The 21,376-nt window shown below is 38.4% G+C and overlaps 2 protein-coding genes across 5 annotated transcripts in view; one reads left to right on the forward strand and one right to left on the reverse strand.

The window, feature by feature from the left end:
* The first annotated feature begins 4,886 nt into the window (after positions 1 to 4,886).
* Positions 4,887 to 8,704, forward strand: RPP38 (ribonuclease P/MRP subunit p38). Its single transcript, XM_026716151.2, has 2 exons — positions 4,887 to 5,058; positions 7,289 to 8,704. Exon 2 carries the CDS (start codon positions 7,317 to 7,319, stop codon positions 8,145 to 8,147), a length of 831 nt encoding a protein of 276 aa, XP_026571936.1. The 5' UTR covers positions 4,887 to 5,058; positions 7,289 to 7,316; the 3' UTR covers positions 8,148 to 8,704.
* Positions 8,705 to 8,875: 171 nt separating this feature from the next.
* Positions 8,876 to 21,376, reverse strand: part of NMT2 (N-myristoyltransferase 2) — a 55,226-nt gene continuing 42,725 nt past the window's right edge. For 2 of the 4 annotated variants that reach the window (XM_026716150.2, XM_026716147.2), the window contains 6 exons: positions 20,884 to 21,054; positions 16,403 to 16,511; positions 15,496 to 15,666; positions 14,731 to 14,898; positions 13,008 to 13,145; positions 8,876 to 11,550 (listed from right to left, as the gene is read on the reverse strand). In XM_026716150.2, coding sequence (XP_026571935.2) covers positions 11,530 to 11,550; positions 13,008 to 13,145; positions 14,731 to 14,898; positions 15,496 to 15,666; positions 16,403 to 16,511; positions 20,884 to 21,054 — 778 coding nt within the window. In that variant the 3' untranslated portion in view covers positions 8,876 to 11,529. Of the gene's footprint in view, positions 11,551 to 12,553; positions 12,671 to 13,007; positions 13,146 to 14,730; positions 14,899 to 15,495; positions 15,667 to 16,402; positions 16,512 to 20,883; positions 21,055 to 21,376 lie in introns of those variants that run through there. The other 2 variants (XM_087915745.1, XM_087915744.1) reach the window with 1 other exon arrangement.

Below are 21,376 nucleotides of genomic sequence, written 5' to 3' on the forward strand. Positions count from 1 at the left end.
ACTCCCTCCCTCCCGCAGCCCTTTTTTTATGAGCCCGGGCTGGGCAGTTTTGTGACTGGAGCGGGGCTTTGTGACGTCATTCCAAGGACTGTACTACTCAGTGCGCCAAAGCCAACCCGGGATGAGAAGGAGTCGGTCTGCAGCATCGAAGCAGGGAAATGCAAAGCAGGCGCCAGAGTCCGAGGAGGCGCGAAGCGAAGCAGCAGTGGAACCTTGCCTTCTCTTCAGAAGTATTATTTTGCAGCCGCCAGAATCTCGAAACTAGAGAAATAGGGTCAGATTTCAGCGCATTGGGATTGCTGCAAGATAAAAGGCAGCCTCCTTGCAGTGTGCAACGTCTCGGGAGCCACGGTTGCTTCCTTTGGGCTGCCCTCCGTTGTGGGGAATAGTCGTCAGAACAATAAGATTCGATCGTCACAGCGGATAGCTTCCTATATACACTTCGTGCCACCGAAAGGATGGACATCTAGTAAAAGTCTTGGGACTAAATCTGTCAAGGGATGATAAAGGTCGTGTTCACTAGACCCTTTCGGTCCCGTGTCTACTAAATTGGTTCGATTCAGCTAGTATGGTTAGTTGAGGGTTCATGACTTGACTTTATTTATTTGTATCCCGCCTTTTATTATTTTTAAAACAATTTAAGGAAGGGAATATGTCCAGCCCACCTTTTTCCTGCTATTTCCCCCACAACATCCCTCTTAAGTGAGTTAGGCTGAGAGAGAAAGGTGCCTTATGCAACTTTGTCCACAAATGTCTAAATCAGAAAAGTATTTAAATGCAGCCTTGGAACTGGGGAGCAATGGGTCCAGCCACCTTCATATTTCATTGATTGACAGCTAGAAAAATTGCACCTAGAAACAAAAAAATACTTTTCCCTGGATGTCTTTTTAAACCCAGAATTAAAATGAAGTATAATAGATTAGAATAATCCAATGTGTCTAATCACACTCGGCCAATAAAGAATTCATTCATTCATAAAGTAGACCATTTCAATCCTCCCCTTTTCCAGTTGTTGTTTTCTATGTTATTAATTTGAAAAGAATAAATATGAATTTGAAAAGAAAACTTTAGAATTAGTTGACCTATTACCATTTTTAAAAAGACTATGAGAAAAATTCATTAGGGCAACATTCATTTTAAAAGTAAATTATTTGAAGAAATTGTATCTCAGGTAAATACATTAATCAATATTCTATTGATAGAACTCTGCTTGACTATTTCATTGGATTGGGAGATTTTTCCCCTGGCCATTTTCTTAACACTTATTTTATACTCAGAATTAATAAGCACATCCTTTGTTTTACAGCAGTCCTACCTACAGTTTGCTATTAATATATAAACTTGATGGGTTAGATTGAAACACTGCAATTTCTGGTGTCCCCTATTGATTTCAATTGTAGAAAATCAACTCTGAAAATGTAGTTGTGTGCCTGTGGCATGGTTTCCTTTCTAATTGAAATTAGTATACTAACAATCATTGCTTGTTTCTTTTGCTCAGCAAATTTTAAGGGACTCCTTATTACATCCTAATCCAGTTCTCTATTTAATAAGACCAAATGTGCATATCTAATCTCATCCCCAATATTCTTAAGGGATTTTCCACACTGCTGTTTAAATTGCTTGCCTCCTGCATATAAACTAGAAATGAGGCTGGATTAAGAGTGACTTTTATGGGATTCAACTCATTTGTGTTTTGGCTCTGATAATGACCTGATGTTCATTACAACTTCTGATTAGTAGATTCCTGTTTCTTTACCTTTCCCAAATGAATTAAAAGGGTGGGACTGCGGTTTGACTTTTTTCCCTGTTACTTGGGTTAAAAGTGACAGAACTCTTCTCAATGTCACCTAGGGAAAATAAAAATAAAATAAAATGCAGCTTTTAGTGACAAGGAGGAGAGCGGTCATTCTTTCCATAGTAGGAGCAATTGATCTTATTGGAATGAAGTTGCCTATATTAATATAGCAGGAGGCAAAACAACCCTGCTTAAGTCTGTACAAATGAGAAAGCGCTATAGGTTGTCTCATTTAGGAATTGCCTTGTTTACAGCAGCTATTTGCAATTATGATCATGATGAGAAAGTAATTTTGCAACCAACTGATTAGAGCCTTAGTTGTATCTGGAATGTGCTTGGGAAACTGAATTCCCAAGATATCTCATTATCTTCAAGTGAAATCTATATGCAGGAGAGGAACCCACAGGATGAAAAAAAACAGATTAGGCCCAAGTTGGCAAAGCAATGTGACAAGGTTATATAGTTTCCCAATATTTATTCAGTCTACATGAGATTATATAGTGAGAGGTTGGATTGGAAGAAGTAGATTTAAAAATAAACTGCAGATGTAACATGATTGTGTAGCAATACAATGCTTGGAAATGATATTCAGATGTCGGAATATGTACTTAAAATAATTCAAGCAACAGTGTTCTGTGTGATACATGAATGTGTAGCGTGAATGTTGAATTTTGAAGAAGCAAGATATTGATGATTTTGTAGTTTGGTTTTGGGAAACCAAGAAAATAATCAAGCAGATAATGGAACCAATCTATCCAGATACTTTTATCCAAGGTACAGTTGGGCAGGAGCAAATAGTATTTTGGACTCATTTTGAAAAAATACAACTTTATAATGCTAAGAAAGATAGCAGGAAAGAGAAAAGGGATTGATCAGTAGCAAAGTGAAGTGGACTTGTTTGAAGCATTGATGGGTCCACTATTGAAATACCTCAAGAGCTAGGTTGGAAACAGGTCATCCTGGGAAAGGTCTGTCACTAAAAGACAACACTAAATTGATGAAACATAAGGACCAAAAAGAACCACTAATGGGCCATGCAATTTAGAAGGCCTTGGCAAAATAAGATAATTTACTATGAATCTAATTCTGCTATTTGTTTCTTCCTTATTGGGGAAAACTGCTTGGAATGCCGATTTCTTGGTCAGCAAAATTTATCTGTTACTAGCTTGATACCTGTGCTTCGCAATGAAACTATGTGTCCAGGCTTAGTTTTGGGGAAGAAAATAAGCGCGGGGGGAAGGGGGTTCTGCCTCTGCTTATCAGCATCCATGGGGATTCATCTGGCTAGCATCCTGTCAATGTGTGAGACAGTTGAGGGCTGTTTGAAAACTGTTTGAGCAAGAAGGAGACAGCAAGGAGCCTGGGCATGGTTTAGCTGAACTGTTCTGTACTAAAGCTGCTTGCTGCTATGAAACTGAAACTCCACTCCTCTGCTTGTGCTTTGCATTTGGAACAGATTTCTTTTCAGTGGGGAGTGGGAGTAGAACTCCTTAGCATCAGACTGTGTTAATAATAATATACAAAATACTAATGCTCTGATGGTCATTTTGAAAAATCCTTTCTTAGCATTTAGAAGCCAAAAGGAACATACGTGGCAAATTTCAAGTTTGTAGGCTTTACGGTTGTGGAGATTTTGTGATGATGCGTGAGTGGTATTTTGCTTTTATAGATATAGACTGAAATCTGAAAAGGATTGATGCTTGAAGATCCAGTCATTTTCCTACCAAAAAAAGTATTTTGAATTGCTGCAGAGAATACAGAATTTCCATTCAACCCAATATTTTACTAGTCACAGATGCAAAAGTAAAATATTGATACCAGCTTCTAGCCTAAATCACCATTTCACAGGAGTTAGAATGATAGATTAAAACATTCATTTCCATTTCAAAACGTTGACTAGATTTGTGAATTTTTATTCAGAATTGATGTGGGACATGTTTTTGTGTGAGATCTGGAATCATATTAAATTAATCTCCTGGAATTTTTAAAATCATTATTCAATTTGTTTGACCACCCATCTCATCTGAGCAACTATAGACAGTTCACAAAAGATAAAAAATAACCCAATAAAAACAAATTAAAAATCAATGAACAAAAATATAAAAACTATCTATAACTTGTAAAAAAATCATGATCAACAATAGAATTCATCATGCCACAGCTCAAGATATCGATTGTAAGAACTCCCCTCCATTGCCAGACCCCAGGCATGGTACTGGAGCCATGTTTTTAGGGCCTTCCTAAAGATTGTTGTTGTTAGTTTCAAAGTTGTGCCTGACCCATCCTGATCCCATAGACAACATTCCTCCAGGCCTTCCTGTCCTCTACCATCCCCCTCCTAAAGATTAGCAGGGCCAATGCAATGTATTATAGCAGAAAACACTTTTTTCCTTGTCTCACTGGGTGATATGCTAGTAAATGGGACCAGTCTGGGTTCTTTAGGGCAGTTTAATCTTAATTGCATCACTAATTGTGATGGTAAATATCACTATTTGGGCTGGCAAGGAGAAAGCTGCTGATAAGAGTTATTCTATTGCTCAGGATAAATTTGGAAGTGTTAAGAGCTAATCGAACCTTGTAAGAGTTATAATTTCTGTATGGCTTCTTTACTGTTTTTACTTTGTAATATTTTTTTTTTGCACTATTAGCAGCATGATTTTTATTTAAAAAAAGCTTGTTCCAGGAGCGGAGAACAATCAACCAATGGAACAGCTTGCCTTGAGAAGTTGTGGGAGCTTCATCACTAGAGGCTTTTAAGAAGATTGGACTGCCATTTGTCAGAAATTGTGTAGGATCTCCTGTTTGGGCGGGGACTGGACTAGATGGCCTACAAGGTCCCTTCCAATTCTGTTAATCCGTAAACTCTGTCCTGGCTTTTCCACCGTCGTTGTAGTTTAAGCAATTCTACAGTTTATGGCCACTGGGGAGCGCTCAGGAGAGGCGTGAATGCAGAAAGGTTCCGACAATGCGGAATTGATCGGTTTTGCGCGCCCTTCCTTTCCGTCAAGAGTCCGCCCCGACGCGGAGAGTCGCTGGCGAGGTGAGCCGTGGGCCTAGCTTGACGCGTAACTGTTCTTCCGCTTCCTGCTCTGCTGAACGCGGCGTGGGAAAGATGCCCTTGCGACCGAGCGTTGCTTGAGTGAGCGCCGCTGCGCTTCCATCGGCGGAGGGAGAAATCGATCACGCTGCTGGAGTTTAGAAGGGAAGCGTGTGGCGGACACTTCCCGGAGGGTTCGAGACACGTGAAGCTGCGGGCTAACCAGGTGAGCGAAGGGGCAGGAGGTGTATGTAACGTTGCCTTTTGCCTGTTTCATTGATAGCAAACCCAGAATTCCCTTTAAATTCCCTTTTCTCCCGGCTGGAGAATTCTGGGAGTTGAAATCCACAAGTCTTAAAGTTGCCAACTTTGGAACCCCCTGCAATAAGCTCTCCTTTAAGGAAAAAAAAAACTTACCGGGCGGTTATCTTTTCCTTCTGTATTGTTATGTCTACTATTGCAGCTTTAAGGAGCGTTTCTTTCTTTTGATTTGTATCAGTGTCTGGTTTCGAAAATTGCACAACCTGAGCTTGCTTTATTGTGCTGGGGTTTCATGTCCTTTTATTGCCTGTCAGCGTTTAGCAGAGAAAGGTGTCCCAATATTCTGAAAATAGAACAGGATCTTTTATTTTCGGTGGGTAGTTAGAAGCATTTAGGTGGCCTCAGCGGGTGGTAGGAGCTGGTTCGCTTTGTTAATTTATATATCAAAACTGATTGGAAATTGGAGGAAAGAATAGCAGGAACTTTAGGAAACGAGGGGGCGGGGGAGGAATCTGGGAATGGTAAAAGCATCAAAGAAGTTTCCATATTTTCACCAAGGAAGCATGAGTATGTCCATGTAGTCTCCAAAGGTTGATCTCAATGCTCTTTATCACAGAAAGCTAAAGATTGGCTATTTTGCATGACTGCTGGACAAACTTGATGATGGGTCTTCTAATTGGTATCAGTTCCTGGAAACACATAAACACTCTACAGGATAATCAGTTTTCAACTTGGTTCTTTAGGTTGCAGTGTACTAGTAGATGTTAGGAGCAGGCTCTGCCAGTTCCAGTCCATTTCTCTGTGCTGCTAGCTTCTTAACAGTTGATTTGGCATGCTGGGCATTGTGGCTCAGCTCTGCTGGTAACTGGCTGAGCAGTTTTTACAAAATTTAAAATTTGACTTTCATGATGGCGCCAGCTCCAGCACATCTCTGCCTTTAGGTCCGTCCAGTAGGTCAACCTTCATTTCTCTAAATTAACCATGTTCATTCCACTTTTCCCACCTTATATATTTTTCAAAGGAGGATAACAAGACTATTTTAATATGTTGTATAAATCCAGGCTATTTGGATAGTTTATATTGTGAGAACCTAAACCATCAGGTTACAGATCCACAGGACACAGCCATTTTTTGACCAAGAAGGGATTTTTGTTCAGGAATACTTTGCTATTGTTTCCCATTATTTATCATTGTTTTATGTGCATGCAGTGCACATGGTTGGAACACAAATAGTTTGTTTGCTGGCAAGTAATAGCAAGAATTGTCTTGCAACAGGGGAAGAATATGACAATAGTTGGCAGACAAGTTGGCACTTCTCTAACCCTGTTGGCTTGTACAAGCTTGTAGGTGATCATCATTTTTCTCTAGTTTACTTTTATTTTTTTCTACAATTCTATTTCTACATCTATGGGAGAGAAAAAACTCTTCATTACTGAGATGATCTAGTTCAGGGGTCTCCAACCTTGGCAACTTTAAGACTTGTGGACTTTAACTCCCAAAATTCCTGAACTAACATGACTGGAGGAAGAATTCTGGGAGTTGAAGTCCACAGGTCTTAAAGTTGCCAAGGTTGGAGACCCCTGAACTAGTTTTCCCCACCCCCCCAATATTGTAAGCAGAAATGAGTTTGGGAATCTGTTGGTTCCAAAGCTCTCTTGATGCTACAGCCCTTCCAGTCTCTGCTGGGATATCCTGTTGATTAATTGATGTATCAAGTTTGTATCATTTTATTTAGACATCTAGCATGATTTCTTCCCAGCCTGGTCCTTCAGGTTTTCCAGCAGTGCTCCCATTGCCGATGTAGCCAAATACACCCATCTTGCTTCTGCCTTGCCTCATCTTTTTTCTCCCATTTTTCAGACTTTTCAGGAGATAAGATTTGCATAATGTATTCAGAATATGGTAATTTAAATTTACTTATTTAAGTGTCTCAAGTGAAGATATTAACATTGATTGAATGCTGGATTTTTTTTATTATTGTAGGCAAATCATTAACAATACTGTAGCTACTTGGGTGTAGCTTTTTTTTTCCAATACCACAGGCATATTTTTCACCTGTAAAATTACAGCTTCAGATTCTTTTAATAGCATAGAATGAAGTCAGTTGCAAGAAAAGCAAATGGGACATTTCATTATTAATTAGTGCTACATTTTAAGCAAAATACTTAACATCTTTTCTCTTGTGTTCATTTCAGATTGAGTCCAAAGTGTAAGCACACTGAAATGTCTGTTCTGCGGGGGAAAGGATCAGCCCGTAAATCCAAACAAATTGTGAAAACTTCTTTGAACAATCCATATATTCCACAATGGTGTACACTGCCAGGAGAGGATATGCATTTTGTCTTGCAGACCTTGGAAGAAATCATGAAGCAGATTGGATTTAAAAAGATAGAGGATCACAAGAGAATGAAATCCACCTCTAGAAAAAGGAGAAAGAAGGAAGAATGTTCCAATTTTCCGAGCAAATTTAATGAGGACAAAGGGGCTGATGATCCAAAAGCACCTGGGTGGTCTGATATGCAAATCAGGAACCAGCTTGCTATTGGGATCAATGAGGTAACTAGAGCCTTAGAAAAAAATGAATTGTGTCTCGTACTGGTATGCAAATCTGCCAAACCTGCCTTGCTAACATCTCATCTGATTCCACTCAGTGCAAGTCGAGCTATTCCAGCTGGGCAAGTTCCACGTCTCAGCGAAACATTAGCCCCCGTGCTTGGATTAACATCTGTGCTAGCTTTGGGGTTTAAAAGAACTGCTGATGTGTTTGCAAAGGTACTTGAACTAATTATTCCACGAATTCCTAGTTTAGATCTGCCATGGATACAGCATGGAACTGAACCACTTTTAATAAATGATACTAATGTTATGACTGTTTCAGCTACCGAATTCACCGAGTCTATCCCAGGAGGAAGCTCTCTCGGTCACAAGTGGAAACTAGCAGATAACAGCCCACTCGCTTCACCTACTCTGCAGACACTTAAAGTTAAAAATGTAGTTCCCAACCCAAAAAAATGCCGCAAGCTTCCCAAAACTAAAAAACGTATTTCGAAGTAATGTTGATTGCTAGAGTTTGCATTTCCATTTGCCTAAACTGATGTATAATAATGTGATATCACTAAAAGCCTTTTTTTCCAAAGGTATGTTTTTTTAAAGGTGTACCCATGTAGAAGGGGCCATTTACTCAATATATATAATGCCTAAAATAATTTCCTTTCCCCTCCGTTCTTGTTATTTCTTCCCCTTATTTTTTTCTTCATTTTTTATTTTATATTTTTCTTCTGCTTTCCCTTAGCCAATTTCCAGCCAGTGAAGAAACAAGAGGAATGTGTTCATGCATGCCAACAGAAAAATTAGTTCATTGTATAAGTAGCCTGTTCCAGGTGCTTTTTATTAAGAATTATGAATTCAATAAATATAACTTATTTATCTTGGCTATAATTTTTTGGAATGTGGCTTCTGCAGTAGATACAGCATGGAAATGTGTATGTATTCTACAAGTGTGTACATGTATATATAAAATTTGTTTCTAGTGATGTTGGTAACCTTAAGTAGGCAAGATGGAAAAGCTGGCCGTTGTGCATGATGTTGGAATAAAAATCATATTTAGTTCATGTTGTCTTCTACAGTTAATTAGGATGGCCTTTCCTAATCTGATACTCTCCAGGTATTTGGGGTTACAACTTTCATCTTCCCCAGCCTGTATGGATGTATCATTTTAAACAGAATACCTTGGTTTTTGAAATAACTAATATTTTAGGTAAACATAATTATTCAAAACAAAATAGTATGAAAGTGATACATTTATTCAAACATTCATTGGCGCCAATAAAATTAAAGAACTGTTAAGATGTTGTAATTGAAAACAGCTGCACATTTGACAGCACAGCCTTTTTCTGTTTAATATTTTTTCTTAAACAATTGATTTTCATCAAGTAGAACATGCAGAACTGAGCATAGATGCATTTTGCTTTTAATAACACAAATTACTTTCTTTAGCGTATCAGATCAGTTCCCTGCACTAAGATAGAGAGGCATTTTGAGACTCGAGGCTTTTGGATTAATAGCTTGTGAGGTGCACTGGTCCAGAGAAGCAGATTTCTAAGAGGAGGGACACAGTATTGTCATATTCAGATAAATACGTTATTAAATCCAAGCACTAAAATTGGTCCTAGTTGTATAATTAAAATAATTGTTTGGAATAAACTTCATTGAGTTGCTATAGAACGGGTGTTAGAAATAGGAAAATTGGAAGGAGAAACAGGATAGGGAGTATAGAACTGTGTCCTTTAAAAAGGTGTAAGTTATTTTTAAGTACAGAATTTTCACAACTAATGCAAAATCCAGAATTAGTGCTATTGGGAGTTTCTGGTAACATTTCAAGTTATAATTCCTAGTTTGTATGCAACATTAGCTTTTGGAAAAACATGTACAAGAGTCCGTTCCCCCAGTAACTATCTAACAATAGGAAAAGAGTGCAAGCTTGAGATTTGGCAAATGAAATAGCAATTTTTGATTTAGGGTGAGTGAAAACACACACTCTTCTTTCTAAGCTAGGCTATTGGAATTTCTCTGAAAATTTCCAAATTTGGAAATGTACAAATATGGTTTCAATATTTGGTTAAATTGCTTGTTATACTATCTAGCAAGGCTACTAATAAATTAGGATCAAATGTGTTGATTAACACTTTTGATTAGGATCAGAAGTGTTATCAAATGTTATCAAATGTCTCCAGCAGCCTCGTACTTGATGAACCTACCTTTAAAATATGTTCAGGTCATTATTAAACATCTACAACTCCCCTTCCCCACCTCTCAAAAATGTGATGGAATCAATATATTATTTTGAAATATGGAAAAACAAGAATTATTCAAGAAATATTAAAATTTAGATGGCCATTTCCCACAGCATGTCAAGCCAGCCTATGGGGGTTGACATATCACTTGCAGCCAAAAACCAAACAAATGATGTTATGGCTTGGCACTATGTTCAAATGAGGCTGTTTTTATTGATGGGAAAATTCTACAAGTTGCAGTCCAATGCATTGTAAAAATGCCAGTTGGAGAAGGGCAAATAAATAAAGGAAACAAAAATACCTCAAAAATTGGCTAAAAGAATATTTTGTTCTCTACAAACTGACAATAGTTTTCCAACAAACATGGCTTACTGTGATGTGTGAAAACAGTTGATAAATCTATATATAAAGTTATTGAAAATGTGGGTGCATATGCAGTGCTTTACCACATCTAACCTGAACTCTATTAATCCAAAGGGAAACATATCTGACCTGGTTCATGCATTTTGCTAAACTATCATTTGTTACAGAAATTATGGTAGGTTGAATTCGCATGACACACTAAGCCAAACAAAACCATATTAAGGTTTACCATAAGATATGAACCAAGACATTTTGGCACATATTGCTGCCAACAAAAATGCGTTCGCAAGAACATATACAAATGTATACTATGAAACCACCTCTTTCCCCAAATCAGAATTATATTGCTACTACTAGCAACAAATTTACTTATTTACAGAAACATATTTTTCAGTTTAAAATGTTTTCTTAAAAAAACAAGTAGACAAAAGGAATATGTGTAATTCTGCAAAAGCCTTAAAACACATTCATCTTAACACATCATAATAGTACTAATATATTCTCAGTTTCGTGTACAGGCTGCTGTTCCTGTACCATCAAAAACAGTGTTACATTTCCCCCGGAACTGTAAGATGAAAAGAATACCATAACTCAGGGGGATTCAGCAGTGCTATACTATAATCAAGTCACTGATCTATTGAAGATCAAATGACAAATTTGTATTTTTATTGATTTGGCAGCATCGTTTATGGAAAAACATGTACTAGTCCAACTAGCAGATGTCTGTTCCACTCCACATTACAAGTCTGCATGTTTTCCTACTAGTCATATTCCCAAAGCTTTTCTCTTGACGATGACATCCACATCATTAAAATAAGCAGAAATACTCAAAATTGGCTCCTTCATTTCGTTACATTGATAAACATACACTACCACTTCATAAATAGAAATGCAGCAGTTCAGTCACATTAAAGTATTTGTACTCTATTCCACCACTGCAACTGCACTGCTGTACAAAACCTTTTTTATTTTTATGCAGGGAAACAAAGAAAAGTACCCTTTGCATCAAGATGCGAGCTAAGCATTTAAAATTAAACAAATGTGCTTTATTTCTTTTTCATTGACAAACAGTAAAAGGTTCATAAGCATTTTTGTTCCTATTCAGAGTTGAAGAGCTCAGAAATCTTCACTTCTTGTAGCTCTTCCTCCCCCAAGGTTTGACTGATTGATTTAAGTTCATCAGGCATTGTGCTTTGGCTCCTCTTGAACTGTACAGATCCAAGAGCATCCAACAGCCCAGATGATGACTTCCAAGAAATATAAATATGTGTCCTTTCACCTTATTGTAATACAAGGCCAACCTAGAAAAATGATAACATGGATGTTACTGCAGGTAAAACCAAAGCCCTTCATGCTTAGAGGATAGTATGGCACTTAGGAGCACTATAAGCATTCTCACAAGGAAGTATTGCCACAGGGAGAAAAATGTTTGTCAGTTGGCCAAATGTTGGTTATTACAAATATGGGCAATGATAAAATACTCCATCATATTTCTATTTGCCCCCCAATTCTCACTTCCAACTCCAGGTGGGGAACTTTGGGGGCGCTATATGCAGTGAGCCTATGCCTACTTGGGGGGGCAGGACAACTTGCCACTGCCAACTCGCTGCGAGACAATTCAATACAGCATTAAAAAGGTTTGCTTTTACACACAGTGTGTTTTCTTAATTTGAACAAAGCCTGGGTCAGATCGGTTCTGTTCTGATTCAGGCTTCATTCAAATTAAGAAAACACGCTGTGTGTAAAAGCAAACCTTTTTTAATGCAACGCTGGGAATTATTTGCATTCCCAGACAAAACATATCGAACACAATTGTCTGAGATAAGAGCACACCTTTCAGGATTGTAAAAGGCTGCCAAGAAACAGATGTTCACTTAATTAGCTGATAAACTGACAGAAGTTCCAGCAAAGACAAACCATACTCTACAGGGCTTCAATGAGGAATCAGAATCTAATGAACTTTTTTGCTTCCTGCAAAAAGCACATCACTGAGGGGTGGGTTTTATCCCTTATGGGAGGGGCAATCACCTCCCAGCCTTACTCCCGACTCGCTCCTGCTGCTTCAGCTGCTCTCTCCTTCTAGCAGCCCTGCGCACACGTGCACTGGGAACAAGCTCCCTGGGGTCCTCTGCCTGGCTGCAGCCAGACTCCAAAGGCTCCGAAGGCAGCGCCTCATTCTCAGACAATCCTGGCCCCATCCCTGCATCAGATGCAGGACCCTTGTCTAAGTCCTCACCAGACTTCCTGACTGGTTCCCTTTCGTCCTCACTGTCTGCTACCTCTGCCGTCTGCACTGGCTGCTGGCTAACCACAACAGGTTCATTCATTTACTTTCATACTTGCTGAATTGTCCTGTGGTGAGTTGTCCCATGGCTGGCTGACCACAGTGTATTGGCTATGGCAAGTTGTCCCATTCTGTACCTAGGGGGCCAGAAGCATTGTTGAAAATGTAGGCAGTGTTTTGTAGCGTGCTGGTTTCCCAATGATGAAGAGTCCATCAAGAGAAGATCTTACTAATACATTATTATTCACAGGCACTGTGTGGGGAATTCAAATATAGAGGGATGGCAGGAAGGCACACACAAACACTGCTATTGGGGGAGCACATTTCATATCATTACACAAATGAAGATGTAGAGAATCTGAACATTACTGTATGTCAGCCTTTTCAACCACCATATCTTCTGGAAGTATTGATTACTACTGTTACCTCCAGAAGCATAGGAAGGACAATCAACCTCTGGTATAAATATGTTACCTTTTCAGAATCCATGCCAGGACATCTCCAGTTATACAAATAATACTGCAGATTGCCATCACCAATACCAAATTTCAGTTTTTCCAGGAATGTTTTGTTTTCCATCAAGTCTAGTGCATTAAAAACATCGAATCCTTTCTGGCAACATAAAGAGATTATAAATTGATTTTCTAATTGGGTTTTCATAAGGGTTGGTAAAAGATTTTATTTAGAAAGGAAACTCTGCACTCTATGAAGCATTCTACATGACAGGCACGTACTTCTATAATTAACTACACTACAAATTGCTTTGAACACATCATAGCTGTGTCCTTCTTCCTAGAACTCTTGTTTCAATAAGATGAATTAACATGGATAAAAAGATACAACTGGAAGGGGACATTATACCCTATTTTACTTTGAATTGTATTGAATCCTCTAGTGTGTGTTTTTTAACCACAGGCTACAGTGTTAGAATGCAGCATTGCAGATTAACTCTGCCCATAGCCAAGAGTTTAATCCTGACCAGCTCAAGGTTGACTCAGCCACCCTTCCACGGTCAATAAAACGAGGTCTCAGATTGTTGGGGACAATATGCTAACATTTGTAAACTCATGTGAAGCATTACAGGGTGGTATAGGTAAGTCTAAGTGCTATAAGAGCTGTGTTGGTGCAATGGTTAGAATGAAGTACCGCAGGCTATGTCTGCTGACTGGTTGCAATTTGGCAGTTCGAATCTCACCAGGCTCAAGGTTGACTCAGCCTTCCATCCTTCCAAGGTGGGTAAAATGAGGACCCAGATTGTTGGTGGCAATATGCTGACTCTGTAAACCACTTAGAGAGGGCTATAAAGCACTGTGAAATGGTATGTAAGTCTAAATGCTATTGCTATTTCTGTTAAGTGTCATGCTGATTCTTCTAACCTATGAAAAATGAAACAAGGATGCCTTTTTGAAAAAAGGAAAAGTTATTCCCCTCATACCCTATAGCAAGGAATGAAAGCAGCCAATTGAACATGCTTTTCCTTAGCTGGACATTTGGGCTGTTTGTAGAAGGTGTAATCTTTAAAGGAAAAGAAGCTGAAGCAGCTGCATGAGTAATATTAACTGCAATCAAAAATCAAGAACATTGCAAACATTATACTAATACTACTGTATCTACCAGACAACAAACTCAATAAATCAACAATGTTTTATATTTTTAGCAATGAGTTTGCATCAACACAATCCAGGAACATATAGATTGCAATGGCATGCACATGAAAGCTCAGAAATGCCAGCCAAACCAACGCAGTATTCTGTATGTTTACAACTTAGAACCTGAAAATCTTAACAGCATTAGTAACCTTGTGTAACGATCACAATGCATACACAATACAGACAAACCTTTTTCTCTGTTACATTCCTACAGTAGAAGTCATATTTGACTGACTTTTCATTTCTTGTAACCGAAGTAGCCCAGATACAAAGCTTTGATTTGATTTGGAAAAGCCACGTGCAACCCCAAAGTCATCTGGGGCTGTAAGGCAAGCACAGGAGTTTTGAATAAGCAGAGGCTGTGCCTCTTCACACTTTCCTATTGAGGACTGGGCTGAAACAAAAAGTTCCAATAAGCAAAGAAAACATCCCCACAACTTGCTTGACTGCTCTTGCTGAAGCAAATAAATCAGTGAGGCTTTAAGCCAACTTCACTCTTTTGTAAAAAAAAAAAAAAAGGAAAATAAAGGAACTATTGCATTACCTACCATCTTTGCTATAATCAGTGCATCATTCATTAGATCCAAGAGAGGGGTCTCAGTATGAACACTGTAGAAGGAATAGGCTGCTTTGAGGCTTTTGTAAACAGGGTGGTGCATGACTGTTGAAGGTAACGTATAGAAACTCAGAAAGTCAGTAAAAACACCATTTGAACTCTGGGGAAGAAAAGAACGTGAAGGAATGGAAACAAAGGACTCTACAGTATTATAACTCTTAAGTCACCCAGTTGGTCTGCAAAATTACAGGTTATGATAATTCAGTGTAAAATGGTGAGGCAGAGTAAGAAACCCGAGTCCATCCACTTTTAGCTGAATACTTTAACTCAGATCTTTCTGAACCTGAGGGGTATCCCTCTGATATTCAGACCAATGCTCTATTTCCTCATTGACAAATACAGTATTTGCTTTATGCACTTTCCCATCCCAGGGTGAAGGGATTATGGGCATCAGAATGAAAAGAAGGTGCGTAGCTGGAAACAACAGTCTCCAACAACAATGTAGTACTTCCATCATCCGTCCACCCCCAACAATAAAAACAATCTCAGGAACATTTGCAAGAGCGGGGAAAAGATTTAAGTTTCTGGTTGTGGGGAAAGAACCCTTTTGAGAAATTACAAAACAGATTTTGCTCCAAATTAGTTTATATATGTATTAGCCCTCCATTCAAACACAGAAACCTCATGAGAAAGAAAATAGCCAAGGAAAGGTTTCTATATGGAAGGGGTTGCGGTAGGAAAGGGGCCTCTCTCTCACCTCTACCACAAACGTGTCAATAATATGATCCTGAGGCAGGAACCAGTGAGCCACTTCTTCTTCATCCATAACAGGAGCAAGATTGAATTGCTTCAAGTAATTGTTAATCAACTCTTGCACTGCTTTGATATCTTTTCGTTCCATAGGTCTCAAGCCTGAAGTTTTTGTGGCCTTATTATAATGAAAGAAGACAGAAATTCAAAGAGCTAATACCCCATGTAGGCTGTCATCAGCAGGAAAGTATTCAGCCAGAGGCAACAATCAAGAGGCATTGGGACTACAATTCCAAACTTTTCTCAGTCATATTCAACTGGTGAAAAGCAGTGTTTTGCACACACTGCCTCACATTCTTCTCAACAATTATTAAATATTAAACAGCACAATCAGTTATAAACTGGTCTCTCCGTGCCCCCCCGTGTATGTATGTGCCTGCGTGTTTATCAAAGGAATTCCTCTGAACTAAAATAATTCAACTATATCATGCTTTTTTGCCTTAGAATTCATCATTAGTACCACGTGCTCTCCATTGGTACCAGAGAGGTTTTTATAATGTGCTTTCTTCTCAAGATCTTCTCCTTCTTATAATGTGCCTTTTCCTCAAGAGCCCCAAAAATAATTAGTATGTTCATATAAGGACATGAGGTATCATATATTCAAGAAAATAATACTTTTTCTCCAACCATCCACATCTTTACAAAAAAAAAAATGTCTTCTGATGCCAGGTGAATGTACATATGCAACTCCTCTTTCCGGGAAAGTCTATTCTTTGGAGGTTCTGCCCCACAACCCTTGTATCCCTTCCCTTTTTAAACAGTACCGCCTCCCCCAAATGAAAAGCTTGCCTTGGCAGGGACAGAAGGCTATTTTGATGTGAGAATGAGGGTCCTCTGGTGGACGCATTGCTTACATCAGGAAGTCTGTAGAGCTTCATTGTTCTCTGTAATGTCATATTTCTGCTCAAGTGAGAAAATTTCACTTCTACCAATTTTCTGGGATTCAGCGATCGATGCCAGTATCTAGAAAAATTAAAATTTATATATGTGTGTGTATACACACACACACACACACACACACACACACGCAATCATAACGCATGTAAAAGATTTGTTGCTCAGCACCATCAATCCATTTGCCTTCTTTTCAACAAATTAATTTTACACATTTCTATAGCTAATGTAGGAGACAATATTAGTCTTAAAATTAACTGAGGTTTTAGATTTGAAATTAAGAAGGTTCTTTGTTGTTATTGCATCAAATAATAATAAAATGTTCAATACTAGTGATATACCCAATCCACAAAAAAACCTGACATTATTTCCTATAGCTTATAGGTTTCCAAGTCAGATCTTCCAGGGTACTCAGTTCAACATATTACTTCAGAATGTGATTTTATTTATCCATGTCTACTCAGAAATAAGAATCTGCCAAGATTAATGAATCTTATATCTTAGTAAATAGCTGCATATCTGCTTTGTCCAATTTGATGTTTTCCAAATGTACTGGGACCATCCCTCAAAGTTGTTGCTGATTATGGAAGTTCCTATCCCAAAACAATTGGAGGGCCACTGAATGGGTAAAGCTGTAGTATCATTATTGCATTTCAGTTCTGTCCTTACACACAGAAAATATTTACAGGTAATCCTCAACTGATAATTGCAATTGAGCCAGAAATTTCAATTGCAAGTTGTGATGTCATAGCTGGACATGATTCACTCCAGTTAAACAAATCATATAAGTGCAAACGCATTCTCCTAAATGGGTAGGGTTGTTTTTTTGCCAGAAACTGGAAAAGAAGTGTGAGAAATTGATAAAAAATGTTGCAAATCACAGTCAGGTAATTATAAGAAGCTACAACCAGTTGTAAATGTGAGTTGTCAAGTGCCTGAAATACAGGGGTGGGAGAGGCACAACATTTTGCAATGGTCATGAAGCACTCTTCATAAGACTTGAATCCAAATGATCATTAAACAACTGATCAGAAATTGAGGACTATCATTATGGGACATTTTGTTAACTATATACAAAAGACCCATCAGGGAGTATATTTACACATTGTGTAAAGTTTTATTCTTTACCCTTAATTGTAAGGGTAATTACAATTAATCATTTGTACCATAGCTGTTAAAAGAGACATAAGAAGTTGCTAATAATCAAACTATTAAAAAGATCTCATTTGTATTGTCAAATTATTTAGAATATGAAATAGATGTTTTTCCCCCAAACTTTCCTGGAAATGCAAGAAATGGGCACCTACACAAAAGAATAATAAAGTTGGAAAGGACCTTGGAGATCTAGTCCAAACTCCTGATCAAGCAGAAGACCCTCTATCATTTTTAGACAAATGGCAGTGGTATGATTCATGGATTTTTTGGTGATAAAAGGCAATATTCCTTGATTCATATGGTAGTAGAGTCCACTATCCTCTCTCTCCACATATTTAGGAATGCCAAACAGCACAAAACTATATTTTAATATTTTTCATATTTGTGCTAGTTCACTGAAATGTCTCTTAATTTTTTGGAAGATTTTTGCTAAGATCCTACTATTAAACATATGCTGCAAATGTTTATCACATTCCACCCAACTTAAAGAAAACAACAAAAAACAAAATCAACTAAAAATCCTCATTACTATATGCTTTTATATTTCTTGGTGCCTTTCTTGTGTTTTTGTGTTTCGTATATTTGACTAGAAGAAATGAAATATGCAAGAAACAAACCTATTTTGCGCCAAGATGACTTTGAATGCAACTATTCAAAAATATTTATATCCTTTGTTGCAATATCTGGCATGTTACAATTTTAATAGTCATAAGTACAACCTACACAAAATATTGCTAAATGAACTTGCCCCTAAATATATACTCTAACGTAGATGAAGGCTTAGTGGAAGTAGAATAACCTGAATGCACAACTCATTCTGCATTTCTGTAGAGTAACATTTTAAAAGAAATACAGACAATAAAATCAAGTATAGCAAAGAATTCAATGATTTCTATACATGCATCAGATCAATATTTTACAATCTCAGCCATGCATCCTGGGAACTGAAGTCCATATATCTAAAATTTGCTGAAGCTGAAGAACTCTGCTTCAGACCAATACAGTCTTTACCAATACTGTGGACTCCAGAAGTATGACTCTCAGAATTCATAATCAATGGAGCGTTTAAATTCCTGTACATTTGAAGGAAACCATGCTGAATAAAAATTGATGTTATGTTGGTATGTTAAACTGACTCAGTAACTTCTCCACATAGTCTATACCAGTGGTAGTCAACCTGATCCCTACCGCCCACTAGTGGGCGTTCCAGCTTTCATGGTGGGCGGTAAGGGTTTTGTCCCCTACTTTATAAATCACCATTACTGTAGAACCGGTTGGCGGTTAGAAATTTTTTTACTACTAACAGGGATGCAAAAGTGGGCGATAGGTATAAAAAGGTTGACTACCCCTGGTCTATACTGTCTCCCTGTAATAATTAACCCTTGAAAAATACTTTTTAGAAAAAACATAGAAGAAAATATATGTATATGGTATTAGTTTGTTACTGAAAGTTTGCAGAGTCAACATCTAGGTACAAAGAGGAAGATTTCACAGTCTTGAAATATTTCACCCCTTTGATGCTTAATTTTAAAATGTGTTCCCTGTGTCTATTCATCCAGTTAGCATCTTTTTACTTCTAATAACACTGTCAACATCTTCTTGGCATTTGACTCCAGGCAATAAGAAGTCATGTTCCCAACACGTTGCTAACTCACTATCGCGTGGCCTGTCATAGTTCTTGACTTATAACCATTTAGTGACCATTCAAAGTTATAACAGCACTGAAAAAAGGGACTGATGACTGTTTTTCAGGCTTATGACTATTGCAGCTATCCCCACGATCATGGGATCAAAATTTGGACGCTTGGCAACGGACTCATATTTAAAAACATGTATTGTACCCCTCCAGCAGCCAAATCAGAGGATGAGGAGGGGTGGGAGTCAGGCCCAGCATCAGGCCAACCTGGGAGGGGGAAGAGGGAATGGAGCTGGCAGAGAGAGACAGAGACAGAGGTAGAGCCTGGGCCATCTGTCAGCCCTCAGGTGGAGAGTAAACACCCCCAAGTCAGCAGGTGGTTGATGAAGAAGAGGAGGAACAGCTGGGTCCAGTGCCTGACACGTGGCTGCGCAAAAGGCAGAGGAAAGGAGAGCAGTGGGAATCCATGGGCCGATCCTTGGGATGGAAGAGCCACTGCTGCTAGCGAGACCCCCACCCTAGCTCTGGGGATAAAAGGCAGGGGGCGGAGATGAATAGGTGTGGCAGACAACTACTCATCTTCCAGACAGAGGGACTTGTTAGCCTGTGAGAGAAACTTTTTTCTGGGGCTGCCAGCATTCCTAATAAAGGAATCTTTTGAGTTCACGTCAGAGGGTTTGTCGTGTTTGGGGAGCTGGGTCAGAACACCACATCTCGGGGTCATGCAAACACTTTTTACGACCTTTTCACAAGCCAAATCAATGGGGAAGCCAGATTCGCTTAACGACCGTGTTACTAACTTAACCAACTACAGCCATTCACTTAACTTTACAAATGTTGTAAAATGGGGCAAAACTCACTTAATAATTGTGTTACTTAGAAACAGAAAATTTCAGTCCAATTTTGGTCAAAAATGGAGGATGACTATATATTCAAGAGAGCTTGAAATGTTTATTTTTGTCAAGCCAAGAGGAGACAGAAAGGAAAAACAGCATTCTGCTTAGAAAATGGAGTAGATTCAAAAATTGTAGCCTACATGGATACTTTTATTACTTCACTAAAACAAAATAAGGGGAAAAATCAACTTTATTAGGCTGCTTAAATTGAAATACATTAGTAATCTCAAAAGAATGTATATTTACAGATTGTGCATTCATTGATTGGAAAGCATTTTCACTTATTCACTGTGGATTTGTTTTTGTTTACGAGACTTTGTGTTCAGGCTAGGTCTCACATGGTAGCTAATAAAACTAGTGCTAAAATAAAACTTCAGGTGGATTAAGTCCTTAAAACAGTGAAAGTAAGGTAATCAGAATCTAGCTATGAAAGATCAGTCACAAGTTTTGCAATATTCAAAGGAAATGAGGCGAGGAGATAAGGAACCATACCTCAACTTCCACTTTTTTGTGTTTCCATCTTGTGATACTGACATGCAAAATGAAAACTGTAGATGTTTACAATAGCCATGAGTTTCACAACTGGAGCTCATACATTTTCAAGAAACGCAGAAATGTTAATTCTTATTTCATCACTGCCTGTTCTGTAATATGAAATACCTCCCTAAAATCCCTCCAATCTGAAGTTAAACTGACCATTCAATTTATAACAAAAATTATGTAAATTCTTAAAACAATAATAGTCTTTACTTACCTGCAAGTTGCTACAGGTTTGGGAAGGACGACTCCTGCAGTGTAAACAGCCTGAAAAATTCCTTCCAAGTTTACTCTTCTGGTTATTTCACGGATCAGGACTGGTGCTACTCGCTTTGATCGTAGTTTTTTATGGACACACAGAAAATTAATTTCTACCATTTTCTTGTCACTGTTAAAGAAAATACATAAGCAAGTACTTAACTTTTTGAAGGAGTACAAATATTCTTATATGTTGTCCAACTAATATTACCTACCCTCAGGGATGGGATTCAAATTTTGTAACAACCAGTTCTGTGAGTGTGGCCATGTGACTGGGTGGGTGTGGCTTCTTCTTTTTTTGCAGCAAACCCCCTCCCCAATTTTGGGGGGCCTCAGGGAAGCCTCCTGGGCAAAGCAGTAAGTAAGCGAGGGGAATCCCAGCACAGCATAGGTATAGCTGATCGTTGGGAGGGGAATAAAAAAAGAAATACCTTAAGGAGTGACTGGAGGGG

This window comes from Pseudonaja textilis, chromosome Z, assembly GCF_049901715.1.
Source record: "Pseudonaja textilis isolate UNSWEBS1 chromosome Z, rPseTex1.2, whole genome shotgun sequence".
Classification (NCBI taxonomy): domain Eukaryota; kingdom Metazoa; phylum Chordata; class Lepidosauria; order Squamata; family Elapidae; genus Pseudonaja; species Pseudonaja textilis.

What these genes read in the sequence shown, in the direction of transcription:
- RPP38 (XM_026716151.2), top strand. Translation starts at nt 7,317, where the DNA reads ATGTCTGTTCTGCGGGGGAAAGGATCAGCCCGTAAATCCAAACAAATT.